Here is a 15,165-nt window from a genome sequence, read left to right as displayed (position 1 = left end):
TTTAATACAAGGAATTTCTCCATTTAGGATTTCTTTCTTTCTCCCTCCCATATGAATTATTCATTTATAAAGAGATGCTTCAGACGGTCTACCTAAAAGATACTTTCTGTAGCCCTGTTTTGATGATCTGGAATGACTCCAACATTCTCTATGGATAGTTCTGATAAGGAAGATGCTACTATCTTTGCTGCAGAAAGGTGTGGTAAAGCCTGCATGTCTGAACCTATTGTAATATATCGTATATCATATTATTAATATTACTGGGTCAGATTTAATAATGCAGTTGATGAGATAGTTGTTACTTGAAGAGTTGTTGTGCTTGAACCTTCACAGTAAACTGGTCCATAGCTCAGTTCTAGTTCAATTTGTGTTTGAGATTATATTGGAAAGGTTTATACTTTGGAGGGAAGTTTCCTTGAGATTAATAATGAATTTCAGTTTTTATAGAAAGGGTTCTTTTTAATTTAAAAAAAAGTTCTATCCTAGATGTGGATAATGTCTGAAATAGAATTTTGCATTCCAAATACAAGAATGGCACTGATCTTTGTTCTCTTGATGGTTTAGCCTGCAGTGATTCAATCTGGATTAAACTAGTCACATGAAATTCAATAATGGAGCTCTAAACCTGTTTCTTACTGGCATAGCAGACTTCTACAGGAACAATAATTGAAATAAAAATTGTCATTGTATGCTTTGAATCTGCCGTTATCCTTTCTTCGAGTACAGCTAAATGCTACAAGTTTTTATTTAAAGAATACAGTTCCCTGCTCCCAGGACCCTCCTGAAAAGGTTTCTAACTCTGAGTTAAAGTGTGAGACTTTGGACGATTCTGATTTACTTACCTGAATGGTTGCCCATGCAATGTTAGACTGAAAGATTGTAGTCTGAATCCAGGATTACTATACAACTGACCCACTCCCCCCACACTTCCTTGGACCCCTCAACTCGACATCTCCCTCCCTGACTCACTGAATTCCCCATTGCCCCCTGATCCGACGTGACTAGCCCCCACCACCTGACCCAATCTCGCCACATGACATCCATCCACCCCTCACCTCGCGATGACTCTTCCCCCTCACTTAACCTGACTAGCCAACCTCACCCAACCTGATTAGCCCATGACTTGACTATCACCTGACCCACCCGTATCCACCTCACCCACCTGCCACCCTAGCCACCTACCACCTTACCCACCTGCCAGCTGGTAAGAATTGTGGAAAAATTAAGAAACAAAGTAAAAATGGAGTTGAGTAGAGGCAGGTGTCTGGAGAAATTATGGGATGCAGATTTGCCTGTCAGTGGAAAACAAGTATCTTATATAAGTGTTTAGAGCAAACAATGGGGCTGTAGAGGTGGTAACTTCAAAGTGGGAAGATAAAGAAATGGACACGTATCTTCCAAAAGCCAACTCCACGGGGTGACTAACATCAAAGGGACTGGAATAGTATAACTGTAGAATCCTAACTAGAGTGAGAGAGACAGCTAACATCAGAACTGCATCAAGTTGCAAATATAGTCTTGCGAAAGAAGCAGCTATTTTCCACCTTCGCTGAACCTAAAGACTATTTCCTAGATGTGGCCACCTTAACCTGGTTGCGGTAATTAGTTGGTGGATTTGACTCGTAAAGTTACTTAAAATTGGATGTTGTTTGGGAAAGGGGGTGTCTCCAAGTTCAGGGGCTGGATTCTCCGGTCGCCGACTCCGAAATCACATTCGGCAAACGGCCGGAGAATTCACGTTCCAGACCAAATCGGGGTGGCGCTGCATTCTCAATTCTCCGCCCACTCCAAAGCGGCGTGCTCTAGGATTATGCCGTGCCACGTATCGACGGGCTCAGGATATTGCCTGAGGCCTGCCCCCCGATGCTCCGTCCCCGACTGGCCGAGTTCCCAGAGGCGTGGGTCGCGTGCGGTCTCACCCGTCGGGAGCTCGGCGTGGCAGCTGCGGATTCAGTCCGGCGCTGCCACAGTCGGGGGAGGGCTGATCCGCGGGCAGGGGGGGACATTATTCGGGGCTGGGGCACTGTGGTGGGGTGGTCCGGGACATCGCGAGCAGGCTGAAGGGGGAGACTATTTTGTGGGCCGGGTCCGCAGGCGGCCGCCGCCATGTTGCATGGCGTGGCCGCAGCAGGCCGCTGCCATGTTGCACAGTGTGGCCGCAGCAGGCTGCTGCCATGCGCATGCACGGCCGCGGACCCGGCAATTCTCTGGGGCATATCAGCAGCTAGAGCCGGGTGCTCTACGCTGCCGTCCTGCTAGCCCCCAGCAAAACGGGAAATTGGTGGCTGTTTTGCCCCAGTTATTCAGGCGTAAAACGGCACCGTTTCCACGCCAGCGTGGGGACATAGCCCCAGAATCGGAGAATCCAGCCCCAGACAAACTTGGTAGTTGGGGACCAAGGGATAGTTTCATGTAAAATTCTGTGGGATAGTCATTAGTATACTTAAGTGTCATAGCATATTATAGTCCTTTTTGTCGGGTGTGTTTTTGTCTTTTAAGAGAATAAATATTCCTTATTAATTATTCAAACAATAACTAGACTGTTCCTCACTGAGTTGTACACGACTCCTCGCATTATACCAGAAAAAAAACAATCATACCACTACAAAACAGTGTTCCAAGTTACCTTTAGGCTTTGGGATACCCTCTCATTTCACATCAGCGTGGCTCATAACACCAACCTACAACCTCACCCAGGTTCTACCCTACCCACCTTTGCTTGCCCTACCCTGTTACCTCACCCCCTCCACCCCTTATCCATTTACCTCACCTACCCTACCTCCTCACACACTTGCCTTCTCTCAGTAGCTTTTAAAAGAAGCTTTAGGATATGTAAACTCTTTACTTACTGGAGTATGGCAACTAGTGCCAATAAGAAAGTTGAGTTTTTTATGGGAATTCCCTGAGCTGATGTCTCTGAGGTTTCCAGTGCTGACTGAGTTCTGCAGGATCCTCCATTAGATGATTGCACCAAGAAATCGGAGAAAGGTAAGTGCGTCTTTTTTTGTCTGATGAGATTCGGAAATAGGGATTCTGATCCTAATCAGAAAATTTGTTTGGATTCCAGTTTCATCTATTACTTATTCTTGACTTATTTTTTCTCGCAAAACGGATAACGTGTTAACTTTCATTGTGCCATCATTGGTTAACAACTGAGATTAGGCACAGACCTTTTACTTAACATGAGAAACAGAGGAAAGAGTCAAGACTCATTGAGAAGTGGGTGGCACAGTGTTTAATACTGCTGTTTCACAGCGCCAGGGACCTGGGTTCAATTTCAATCTTGGGTGACTATCTGCGTAGAGTTTGCACTTTCTCCCCGTAACTGCATGAGTTTCTTCCGGGTGCTGTGGTTTTCTCTCAAAGGCCAAAGATGTGCAGGTTAGGTGGATTGGTCATGCTAAATTTCCCCTTTAGTGTGCAAAGATATGCAGGTTGTGTGGGGTTACAGCGATAGGGTGGGTGAGTGGGCCTCGGTAGGGTGCTGTTTCAGAGAGTCGGTGCTGACTCGATAGTCATTCCAACTGCTTACTTGATTACAGATAATTGTCTAATGGGGTTTTGTTACAGGCTGACGATTCCCTGCAGAGTAGATAGTTTATATGGGGTTATATTTAGTCCTTTGACTAAGCAGATCATGTGACATCTTCATGGAATACAGATGATGTAATTAATGAGAGGAGCCAGGGTTGTCTGTAATTTTGCAGTTTGTTAATAGGATTTTAAGTTGAACAGCAGTTTTGCCAAATGCTGTTGGGTTGAGCAGAAGTGTACTGAATCTCCTCCTGGAAAGGGTCTCTCTCTCTCCAAAAGTCTTGACACAGCTAAGCAAATAATCTGTTTGTTAACTAAGTGGCATTTGAACTGTATTGGGTTGCTTAATTTGAGTTAGTAGCCGGTACAGATAGTAAGTGTACGTTTTCCTTTGTGTTTAAGAACTGCTTAACTGATAATTGTAAAAGTATTTATTTGATGTTAATGGGGTTAATTCTGTGTTTAATTTCAAGTTTATTTGAACATATAACTAACTTTATGGTCAGAGTCATCACTCCTGGGGTGAAGGATCCTTTCCTCACAGTTTTACAATTTTTTTTTTTAATTGTTTGCGGTTCGGTCTGGTATCTGAACAGATGTTGGGATCTGGCCCAGTATCCAAACAAAATGAACCAATAGGAAACGGCTTTAGCCACCTAAAGGAGCAAGGTGAATGCAATCTTTAAGATAATTAGTTTGCTAAATTTGACGCAGGCGATTTTATCATTTTTATTATGGATATAAAATTATTATTATGTTGAGGTTTCTTTGAAGTGAAAGAAGTGTAATGTAATTTGGAAGTGTTAATTCTTGTAATTATTTCTTTTTAATGTGTATTCAAATAAACTATTTATCCACTTAACCAAGGAATTGGACTTAATGTAACATTAAATATGTATATATATATAATTGTCAAATTCATATTGACGCTAGGTGGTTTGGAATGGATTACTTTATGTAATTTTAATATATATTAAATTCCAGACTGACTAAGGAAATGCCAAATTCTTTCTTTGAGTCATGCATTGATTTTTTAATAAAATCTTTCTTCCTTTATTCTTCTTTTGCTTACTTTGCATATCCCTTGTGGCACCTGAATGCATTAACATCTAATTATGATTGTTATTCTGCTGGTGTATAAGATCTCAAAAGATATAAATGTGGTCCTCTGATAACACCACTGTGCTATGGGATTACTACCATGTTGTTATATGAATTAATGCAATCGAGCACTGAATGTTCTTTGCCATTTTTAAAGTACACAAGTTCTGTCCTTTCACATCTGTAAATAGTTCATTTGACCTCTTCTGTCTGACCATAACTACTAAAAATAGTCATCCATTTCCCCAAAGGGTTTGCAGGCGTCCCATTTATGTTGCGGCTTCAGCATATTATTATTAGATGATGCAGATTTGCTGTTTCGTGTAAATTCATACTTTGGTTGGCTGTGCTGCGATCAGAAGCAGTACTGCTTTCATTCTCCAGTTTGGGAAAAAGGAAAAAAATACATTTAAAATGCTCAGCAGGTTAGGAAGTATCAGCTCAGAGAAAAACATAACTTTGTTATCAATCGGAAATGTTATGATAAAAGGTTAACTCTGTTATCTCTCCACAGATGCTGCCTAACCTGCTCGAGCATTTTAAACGTTTTCTGTACTTATTTCAGCTTTCCAACATCTGCAGTTTTTTGCTATTGTACATTTCAAATAAGACCTCTTTATTTTCCATTGAATAAGAAATTGTACTTATCAGACAAACAAATACTTTAATTCAACAAACACATTGTAATTTTTAGATTAGTTGCTACTGGAGTCCAGGGAAAGATAAAAAGCTGCCAAGAAAGCTATTTCCTAAGACATGAGCATAAGAATGCTCACTAAAATATTTGATATTCAGGTTTATACATCCAATTGAAAATCTCATTTTGTCCATATAACAGAAAATAAGGAATCAAATAATGTCAAACAGGCTGCAAATGCAGCCAGCGTTTTCTGTTGAATGTGCAATAAATTAGGGCAAAAGTGTTTAAATGCACTTTGATTAGGAAAAAATTATAGATTGCACAACCTCTTTCCAATTGCCTCTGGAGTGCAATGTTGCATGTGCTTCTCAGTCAATAAACTCTTAAGTGCTCTGTTCATTTTGTTGGTAGTTGGTACTTCAGAGCAATATCTGAATAGAAGAAGGGTTGGATTTCCTCTGAAAAAGGCGAACAGGTATCTGAGTAACAGAGCAATTCTAAGAAAATTTGAGTGTTCAACATATTTATTGAACAGTACAGCATTTTTCATATTACTTGCAATCCTTTTTGGAATGCATGTCAGACACCTCATCTGCCCCAGTTATATTTCTTTTCTGTACTTATTAGCTTGATTGTTGCAAAAGTCAGAATTTCTCAGACAAGCTAAGCTAGCATTTACATTTAATTTTTAACTGTAGCATAAAGCATAACCTTAACTATTGTTTGCTAGGGCTCTGAAATAATATATTTAAAACAGAAACCTGTAAGCATATCAGGCCTGTCAGTGCCTGTGGACAGAACTGAGTCAACCTTTCATGCTCCTATGCTTCTTCCAAAGATTATAAGCCCAAACATTGACTTTCTGTGCCCTGCACAGATACTCATTGATTTGTGTTTCCTGCTTTTCCTTTTATTGTTCGATTTCCAGCATTTGCCGTATTTTGCTTCGTAATGTATGCAGCTAGTTGAATATTCAATCAAATGCTGATTCAAATCTGTGATTTCCAGTCCAAAATTATGCTTGAAAAAAAATGTTGTTCTCAGTGGACTCATCAACAATAGCCTCTATCAACTTGCCTCTGGTAAACCATGGGAATTGAAAGGAAGACTGTTCATATATTTTGACAATGTCAGTCCATTCATAATATAAAAGAACATCCATCCCTTACCCTTAAAACATATGCATGCAAATTAATGGGTATAAAGAACCAGTGTACAGATACAGAACATAATCTTTTCTTTCTTAAATGTATTCCCCTAGTGATGAAGTGTGCACGTGTGGACAACTGGTCATTGCTAGCCGGGAAAGTCAGTACAAGATTTTTCATTTTCACCATGGTGGTCTTGATAAACTTAGTGAAGTTTTTCAGCAATGGAAATATTGCACTGAGACCCATCAGAGAGATCAGGTATGTAATCAACATGACCTGAAACATTTGCATGATTATATTGAGCCTGAGAGTAGGCAATCTGTGCTAATTCTGCTCTGGATCACTGAAAACTACTAACACACTTCATGGTAATTTAACTACCTGGAAACTGATTTTGAATTCACTATTGCACATATGCAGATTGCCCTAATGATTTTACAGATGATGATGCTTGCTGTAACACTTGGTAATTCTGTTGACAAATGAATTTAATATTGTTGGAAAGTTGAAAGCTTTATTATTTCTTTCCCTCCTCTGCCTTGGACATTCCTTTAATCTTCTATCTAGTTAAAACAAAAATTCAGTTGCATTATTCTAGTTTGCAAAGCATTTTGGGATGTATAAACATTTAGAGAAATCAATTAGCAGTTTGTTCACAGCCAGCTTTTACACAAACTGGTAACAGACCACCAGTTAACACATCTCTGGCAGTAACTATGTTTTCAGAACAATCTGGTCCCTGCATGGTGACCTATGCACATTAAATTCTAGTTAAGAAGGGTTCTGGCTTGCAAAGTGAATTGCTGAGGTCATTGGAATTCTTCTGGATCAGTCTCCCTCCTTTCTCTTCCGTTTGTTTTGGAGGTGGAAAATGAGGATCTGAGAAGGATGGAATCAAGGTATGTTTACAGTAGAGGTGGGTTGCCTACATACCCTCATGCATGGAACTGTTCTACAAACTGAGGTATATTTACTTGGGTGTGTCTCCGGGCAGCTGAGTCAGCTCTACACCACAAAGGAGATAGTTACAGAGTTGAGCCGTATCCTCCAATCTGACCTTCAGACAGGATGACAATAGAGATTACATTGCTGGTGTCACTAAACATTTATGCTTCGTGTTCATTCCAATCTGCCACAGGGAATATCAACATCTTCAATTAATTAATCAATGCATTAAATAGAACACTGATGATTTATGTGCAAAAGTGCATAGTATTACTCCCAAAATCACAACGCCAGAGTGAAAGGCCTGACAATATTTTTCACATCAAATTCTTCAAAGATTCTTGGAACGTATGTGTCTATGTGTGCTCAAGATTCAATCCTATACTTTTCATGGTCAATGAGGGTTACCACTCCATCAGGCTAGTGATGACTTCTCACACCATTTCCTTTTTAAAGCAATGCTTTTAGTTGGTCCACTTTAAAAGGAGATAATCCTTTTCAGTCATGAGCTTCAGCAGAAGAGCAAAGATAGATGTGCCATCAAGAACTTTATTAAACACACTTTAGTCATCTTGAAGTGGTGCTTCAAGTGACTGGTCAGATTTGTAGGTGGTTACAATATGCCCTGACTCAATCTCCCAGATCATTCTGAACTGTCAACAACTCCACTGTATTGCCATCGCTAGAGAAACCTAGTTATGGAGGAGGTGGCATATCCACAGCATGAATGTAAAATCTATCAGAAAATTATTTCTGGTGAAATAAGAGAAGGACAGCAGGCTCTTATAGAGGAAAAATCACCTGATCAACTCACTTAAAAACTTTAACTACATCTATCCCATGTTAATTTCTGCTCTCTATTTTGGAAAGTTTTATTAAGTAGGCACTGTATGTGAAAGACATTGTCACTTCAGCCAGTCACTTTGATTTTGGGCACTCTCCGAATGACAAATGGTGTGATGGGAGTAGAACTGAGGGTGATGGTTGGATTGATTAAGTACTATCTCAAATTCTTTCCAGCATGTTGAAGTTTAAATAAGACACTTGAGATCTAAGCTGCTACAGTATCAGTGTGAGCATTCATAGGAAATAGCCCAACTCTGTTTAGGACCTCTGCCTTTGGGGGTTCTGCAATGGCCCTGGAATTGCTGCATGATTTGTTAAGTAATCATATACTACTGCTGGCATGTAGGGAGTGAATTCCTCCTTACTTGTCATCAGACTTTGCAGGGTACTTAATCCTCAGATGGCATTCTTTCATGCACAGGCTCAGTGCAGCCCCCATTTTCCAGTTATAGCAGATGAACCATGATCGCGAATAGTCCTCAATTGAGCCTGCATGTACCTGTTCCTTTACTGCTACTTCCACCTAATTCTGACCATTCGTGCTCTGTGCTTCACCCTGTACTCCTGTACTCCCTCATCAGAGCCAATGTATGTGGTGCTTGCAATATTTGAAGACGATGATGATTCATAGTGTGAAGCGTTTGCCTTATCCTCCAGCATTGGAAACAATAGCTGCCTTTAGGGTATGTTTGTAGAAATATCTTTGTGCAGGGGCCATGCTACTCTTCTCTGTTTCGATCCAATTTTTTGTTAAGTATATATGCTGCCGAAGCGAACACATGTACAAGAGAAATACAAGAAAAATGTAGGTTAGAAAGCTCGCTACATGATGTCCCTTTAATGCAAGCCTGCATTGCACAGTACTACTTATCATGCTGTTGTGCTGCAGCGTTTGGTGGACAGACTGAGTAGAGAGAGGAAGAATGAAATTATAGAATGGTGCAAACTCTGAGGTTGAGAAGGCTTTCAATTATACTCCCCTTAACTCCCACAATACTTCTGTCCGCTGAACTTATTTGTCTCCAAATTAACTTAACAGGCCTGAAGTTGCACAGTGCTTCTGTGTGCCACCTCATTTTGAGATGTTGGAAGTTTGAGTATTGTGATATTGGAAGTTTGAAGAATACAGATGGTGACACCCAAGTGCTTACCCTGCATAAGTAAATGATCATGCACCATGTGTAGGTATTATTGGAAGCTTGTAAATAGGTCAGTCAACCTACATTTCAGGAGTGGCTGCCAAGTTTCTCTTGCAGCAATTTGGAAATGCATATGAATCTCTGAAAATGTTCACTGCATGGTTTGTATGTGGCCTCAATCAAGCTGCAAAGTTGAGAGGAAATTGATTTGGACATGCATATTGTGCTTAACTAGGCAAATGTTTGGTATTCTGCCTTGGCCATTTTCCTGATGTTGCCTTTGGCTTAGTTTCACATTTCTCTAGGCAGCAGGGAATACATTTGCCTTTTAGACCATAGCTTTTCACACTGTCCACATGGCTGTTCAGTGAGATGGGTGCCTTTCTGTCCAAAATACTACAACTCCCCTTTCCTGAGCCTCCATTCTTTCATTTGATAATAGGACCATTTTCCTGTTGTATTTTCTCTGTGCCATTTAATAAAGTATTGAACAGTGCTGGAGGGGATTTTGTGGCTGACGCACAGAAAATCAGCAGCAACCAATTGAGCTGTTGCTATTGCAGGACATTCCACCTCCCATTAACTGAGCAAGTTAAGTTGAGGCTGGAAGCTTATTGTGGATCTTTCATTGGGCAAAACTCAAGTTTGTGCAAGGTCAGCCCTCCCACCCCCTAAAACCAGAATAGAGTTATTCTTAAAAATAGTGTCATGGGACCTTTTACGTTCACAAAGGACTGACAGAGCCTCCGTTTAACTTCTCATCCTAAAGCCAGCACTACTGATAGTACAGTACATGCTGTTCTACAGTGTCCTTCAAGGTTATGTGCTCAAGTTCCTGGAGTGGGACTTGAACTCACAATCTTCTAACTTACGAGGTGAAAGAGCTCCTAACCTGACCCATTGCTGACATGTGATCCAAAGCCACTGGATCAGGCAGGGACAGGATCAGAAATTATATCTGCAGAAGGCCACAAATTGTGGATTCATAACCTAGTGGTAGTCACCATGTTCAGGAGAAACCACCTTCCAGAGAAACGGAAAGAAAATTGGCTGAGCCAGGAAGTGAGAGTGGAGGGGGAAACATTTGAAAAGAATGAGCATAATCTTAATGCAGATCGGCTTTCATTACGTTGTGTTCCTGATCATAATTCTTCGAGGCAGTGTTCAATGCAATTATACAATAATAAAACTAATGAACTTCTTCCAAAAGAAGGGGGCATTTTATAACCTACAGTTTAAGAAATGTGTCACCTTTTTTTCCCTCATCTCAGCTGTTCATTAATTTCCTAATTTCACAGGAAATTGAGACAATGTTTTGTCAAGAAAGTGGAGTCAGCATTGATGCCAACAAATTCACTCAATGAATGTCAGTCCATATTGGCTTATAGAAGGTGTACTTTTACACGGTGGGATTGAGTGAAACCGTTTTTCTTTCCTTCCTTTCTCCACCCCGTTAAGCTGTTCTATATAATGAACTGTGAAACCTCACCAAATGCTGTTAACTAAATCCAAATATTATTTAAGCTAGGATTTAGACTTGGGGCATCTTAGCAGTCTGATGCTGGTGCTCCCTAATTTAATTTGCATCTCCCTAATTGATTTTAGGAGAGCAATCACTGAAGTGTTAAAACACAATTTTAATTTAGTATTTTGTGAAATCCCTTTGGCCTGAATTGTAGCCTGGACCCTTTGTGGCGACCTATTTAACTTTTGTCTCTGAAAATGTTTGCCCATTCCTTTGCTGTTATGTTCGTTAGTATGTTGTTGAACCTGGACACCCAGTTTTTTTGTTTTTAATCAATTACTTTGTAGGGTTCTAATTGTATATTAATATTTCACTAGTATTCAAGTGATGGGCATTTACTGGGGATTTACTTGTGAAACTGTTTTTTGGATTTGAAGTACATGCATGAGTCTCCTGCAAATAGAAGCTTTTAAATGTGTAAGGACTCAAGTTCTATTCTTCGTTGCTTGGTTATCTGAGTTATAATTAGATCAGACGTCTTTCCATACCTTTTTTGTTTGTTTGGTTCAAGGCATTACACTTATTTTATATTGGCATGGTGAATTCCCACTCCCATCTCAACTATCTATAGCCGAGGCCTAATAGAGCCTTGGCATTTCCTTGAAGGAAAGAAATATGGGAACACCAGCATGCAAGTCAAGTCATTTGTGTGTAATTTTTCTGCCTCTTTTTTAAAAAACTAGCAGGTAAATCAAGTCACTGTCGGCCATTTCTGCGTGTTTCATAGCTGGGTCATTGCCCAAAAGCATCTTGGATGTGGAACCCTAGAAGGAACAAGGGAGCCTGTAGTTCTGATGTCTGCTACCTAAACATAATTCAACTCAAACAGGAGAATGGGATAGCCTATAAGTATGCTGTACAATACTAATCCTACAGATGTGTCCTGGAGTCTCCAGGAATTAAAAGATTAATCTCCTGCACAATGCTGTGAATAACCGAAGAGAAAATTCAGAAGGGAGCATTTTAAAAAGTTTACATTATCTTCAAACACTTTCATTTGTCAGTTATAAAAGGATTGGCAATGAAGGGGAAAAGGGTGACCAGTGGGGTGGGTGAGGTGACAGGTCATGTGATGAAACCTCTAAGAGTATGTCCAACCAGAGCTGGTAAACCCAGCACGTTGTTTTTGATGACAAGAATGAATATTGCCTCATTGTACACAGCACATCTTGCCAATTTTAGCTTCCTCTTTTTATCTTCTCCCATCTCCCAAAAAAGGATATGGAACATTTAACCTCTGTTTAGTGGTGTCATGATTTGGCATGGGCGGGACCAACTGAAATGACTTGCAGGATTGCTTTGTGCATACCATATGATTTTTAATACCACCTAGACATTGACACTCAAGATGCTAAAATGAACTGATGCATTAGAGTCTAGTACAAAGTTGCTGTTTGAAGCCTCACACCTAGAAATGAGTTAGCAACTCAATTACCAAGTCTACATTGTGTAATTAGGAGTAAAAGAACATCACTAAAGTGAGAGAGCTCAAGCTCAGGGCCAACATATTCCAAGGATTCACTGGCTTTGAGATGAAAGTTACCCATTATGGGTCTGGAGGAGAGCCACCTGATGTGTGTCTACTCAGCACATCACTGTCATCGGAAGTCCAAAGTAGCCCATTATCGAGGTGATTGTTTCCTGCTTTGTTGTTTTCTAGGTCTCAAGGAACACTGAAATAGATTCCTGAAAACTGTATCCTGCTTATTTGTGTATCATGCAAAATAAACCAACAGATTGTGGGTTTACTATTGGCCTCCTCTCATTTCTTTTATTGAATTCTCTGTCCTAAGATGGGCCCTTTATGACTATTCACTAAATCACAGAAAAGTGCCATGAGTTTTACTGCTGGTAGGGTGAGAAGGCGGACACCGAATCAACCTCAGCTGGAATGGGGATCGAATTCCGTGCTGTTGGCACTAATCCACACACAAGCCATCTAGTCAACTGTCTAACCTCCCCTCCTAAATCTCATTAATGTTTATAATTCTGCATGGGAGAAACATATGGTGGCACACATGAGATTGTAGATGCTTAAGTAGGATGCTTTTTCCAGGGACTGGTGCAGACTTGATGGGCCAAATGGCCTCTTTCTGCACTGTAGGGATTCTATGATTCTACGATGCAGTATAGATAGGTTTCAGTAGTTCCTATCAAATGATGATGTATTGGGCAGTAAGGATATGTTCCTGATCATAGTAGACTTGTGATTTGGTTATAAAAGTGAGTGACCATGCTGAAACAAGTGCGGACCTGAAATGATTAGTAGCCTATCTAATTCCATTCACTTAGGCTCCAATTCAAATCCTGTGAATGAGAGTTTTCCAGCCACCATGAGTTACAACACTAATTTCTATCTCTTATTGCTATCTTATGCAGTAGATATTTTCTGCTTGTATTTTGTGCGTCTTATTCTGAGATAGTGCAATTGCATTTTTTTCACTTGTGTCGGGCAACAGATCAGTATGATGTAACTGCACTTTTTACAACTGCGTAACCAGCATCTCTCATCCCACCTAGGTGCCTGATGTAAAGACTTGCATGCAGTTCTCAATAAAACGCCCTAATTTGCCATCGTCAGAGACTCACCCAGAAGAGAATATGTATAAGCGGTTAGATGTCACTACATGGCTAAACCATCTGAATGATACTGGCCAGGTGGAAGAGGAATACAAACTCCGCAAGGTTTGAGAACTGTTTAACAATTCAGTGTCTACTATTAGCTAACCAACAAGTTAGGCTGGTTAAGGTTTTTGCTCATTTGCCCAATGATTTTTGTCTGCGTTGACAGCAAAGAATCTGAGTCCAGAAAGCTCCCTCCTTGTACGCTGACCAGTCTTAGGAACCATCTTCAAAGAAACTTAGGCAGAGGCCTGAGGAAACCTGTTTTTTTGTGAAATGCAAGTTGAGAAAGAGTTTGGTGAAAAATGAAGATGGATTAAAGGCTAGTTAGGTGCATCTCATTCTGGACATCAAAAGGGAGGGGTGGTATCTTTCATTAGTTTATTCTGCTTCGCATTATGGCACAGTTCCATTTCAGACCGGGCCATAAAGTGACAGTGAGGCACAATGGCACACCTCAATAAGTTAAGCTATAGAATTCTCGCCATGTAAATTCCATGGTCTGCCATAGTAACATGAAGAAAAGGTCGTCCAAGATAATTTTGAAGACCTGCTATCAGCTCCCTAGAGTGATATTGAGGAACCTCGGAACAAGCTTCTACCTTATTGACCTATTGGGTTTGCGCATTTGCTTTCTCTTTTTTTCTCTCTTTCCCCCACCGCCGCTTGTACTCTTGCACATTCCTGCTCAGTTCCTCCTCCTGCAGGTTTTCTTCTGTCTGCATTTTATCTACTATAGGAAATACAAAATCTATAATGTAATTGACTTTGGGGAAGAAACCAAGTGTTCTATTCTGATTTAGCAGATAGCGCATAGTTGAGAATTATTGTACTGATAATATGCTGGAATATATAATTGAAGTTTGATTGGAAAGCTAAGTCTATACAATGTAGTAAAACTGGTAATGGAATGTATGTGTCCAAATATGATGGCTGTATGCAGAAGTTATTCATAAGTGATTCTTGTCTGCTTCAATTCAGCTTCTTGAAATAAGGGAATGCTAATATTCTTATTCTACTTGCCTTTTTTGTTCAAGAATGTCCTTCTGGGCTGCTTGAGGATTTGTAGTTGAAAATTGCCCAAATATGGTCTCATATTTACTGTCAAAACAAATCGAACCTTTCATTTCCCCAAATAGACCTTCAATTGAGGAATAATGGAACAGTCAGCAGTGTAACATGTTTAGCACATTGTGTCCATGGGCTGGAAGATTTTTGAAACTTAGCCATGAGCTATGTTCCTCCAGGCAGCTAGCTGCTGATCTTGGCTTTATCATTGGACACAATACTGAAATGAGGTGCCTTGTTGAAAGGAAGCAGGAAAATTTGGCTGTGCCGTGTATCACAATCTAGCTCGAGTATATCATACCAGCTGGCCACAAATGAGCATTGGCAGAGAGACCATGAAGAAGTCTGCAGTTTACTACCCATCCTCTCACCCGGATTCTGCTGATGCAAATATTAAGGAGAAGTGCAGGATTTTTGTGTGAAGGATTAAATTATCTTTGTCCCTCATTAATTTGCTGCCTGTGCCATTTGGCTTCCTGTTGCCCTTTGCTTACCTCCAGCAGTCATTCTTTTAAAAAAAAAAAATTTTGAATGCCCAATTCTTTCTTTCCAATTAAGGGACAATTTAGCCTGGCCAATTCACCTACCCTGTAC

At 40.3% G+C, this 15,165-nt stretch overlaps 1 protein-coding gene and 1 pseudogene across 5 annotated transcripts in view; one reads left to right on the top strand and one right to left on the bottom strand.

Moving 5' to 3' along the window:
* Positions 1-15,165, top strand: part of tbc1d16 (TBC1 domain family, member 16) — a 143,870-nt gene that overhangs the window by 62,223 nt on the left and 66,482 nt on the right. For all 5 annotated transcript variants that reach the window (XM_072483498.1, XM_072483494.1, XM_072483496.1 and 2 more), the window contains 2 exons: positions 6,537-6,684; positions 13,402-13,566. In XM_072483498.1, coding sequence (XP_072339599.1) covers positions 6,537-6,684; positions 13,402-13,566 — 313 coding nt within the window. The remainder of the gene's footprint in view (positions 1-6,536; positions 6,685-13,401; positions 13,567-15,165) is intronic.
* LOC140395808 (U6 spliceosomal RNA) lies at positions 8,881-8,981 on the bottom strand (annotated as a pseudogene).

Source organism: Scyliorhinus torazame, chromosome 18 (genome assembly GCF_047496885.1).
Source record: "Scyliorhinus torazame isolate Kashiwa2021f chromosome 18, sScyTor2.1, whole genome shotgun sequence".
Classification (NCBI taxonomy): Eukaryota; Metazoa; Chordata; class Chondrichthyes; order Carcharhiniformes; family Scyliorhinidae; genus Scyliorhinus; species Scyliorhinus torazame.
This window is presented reverse-complemented; position numbering and strand designations above follow the sequence as displayed.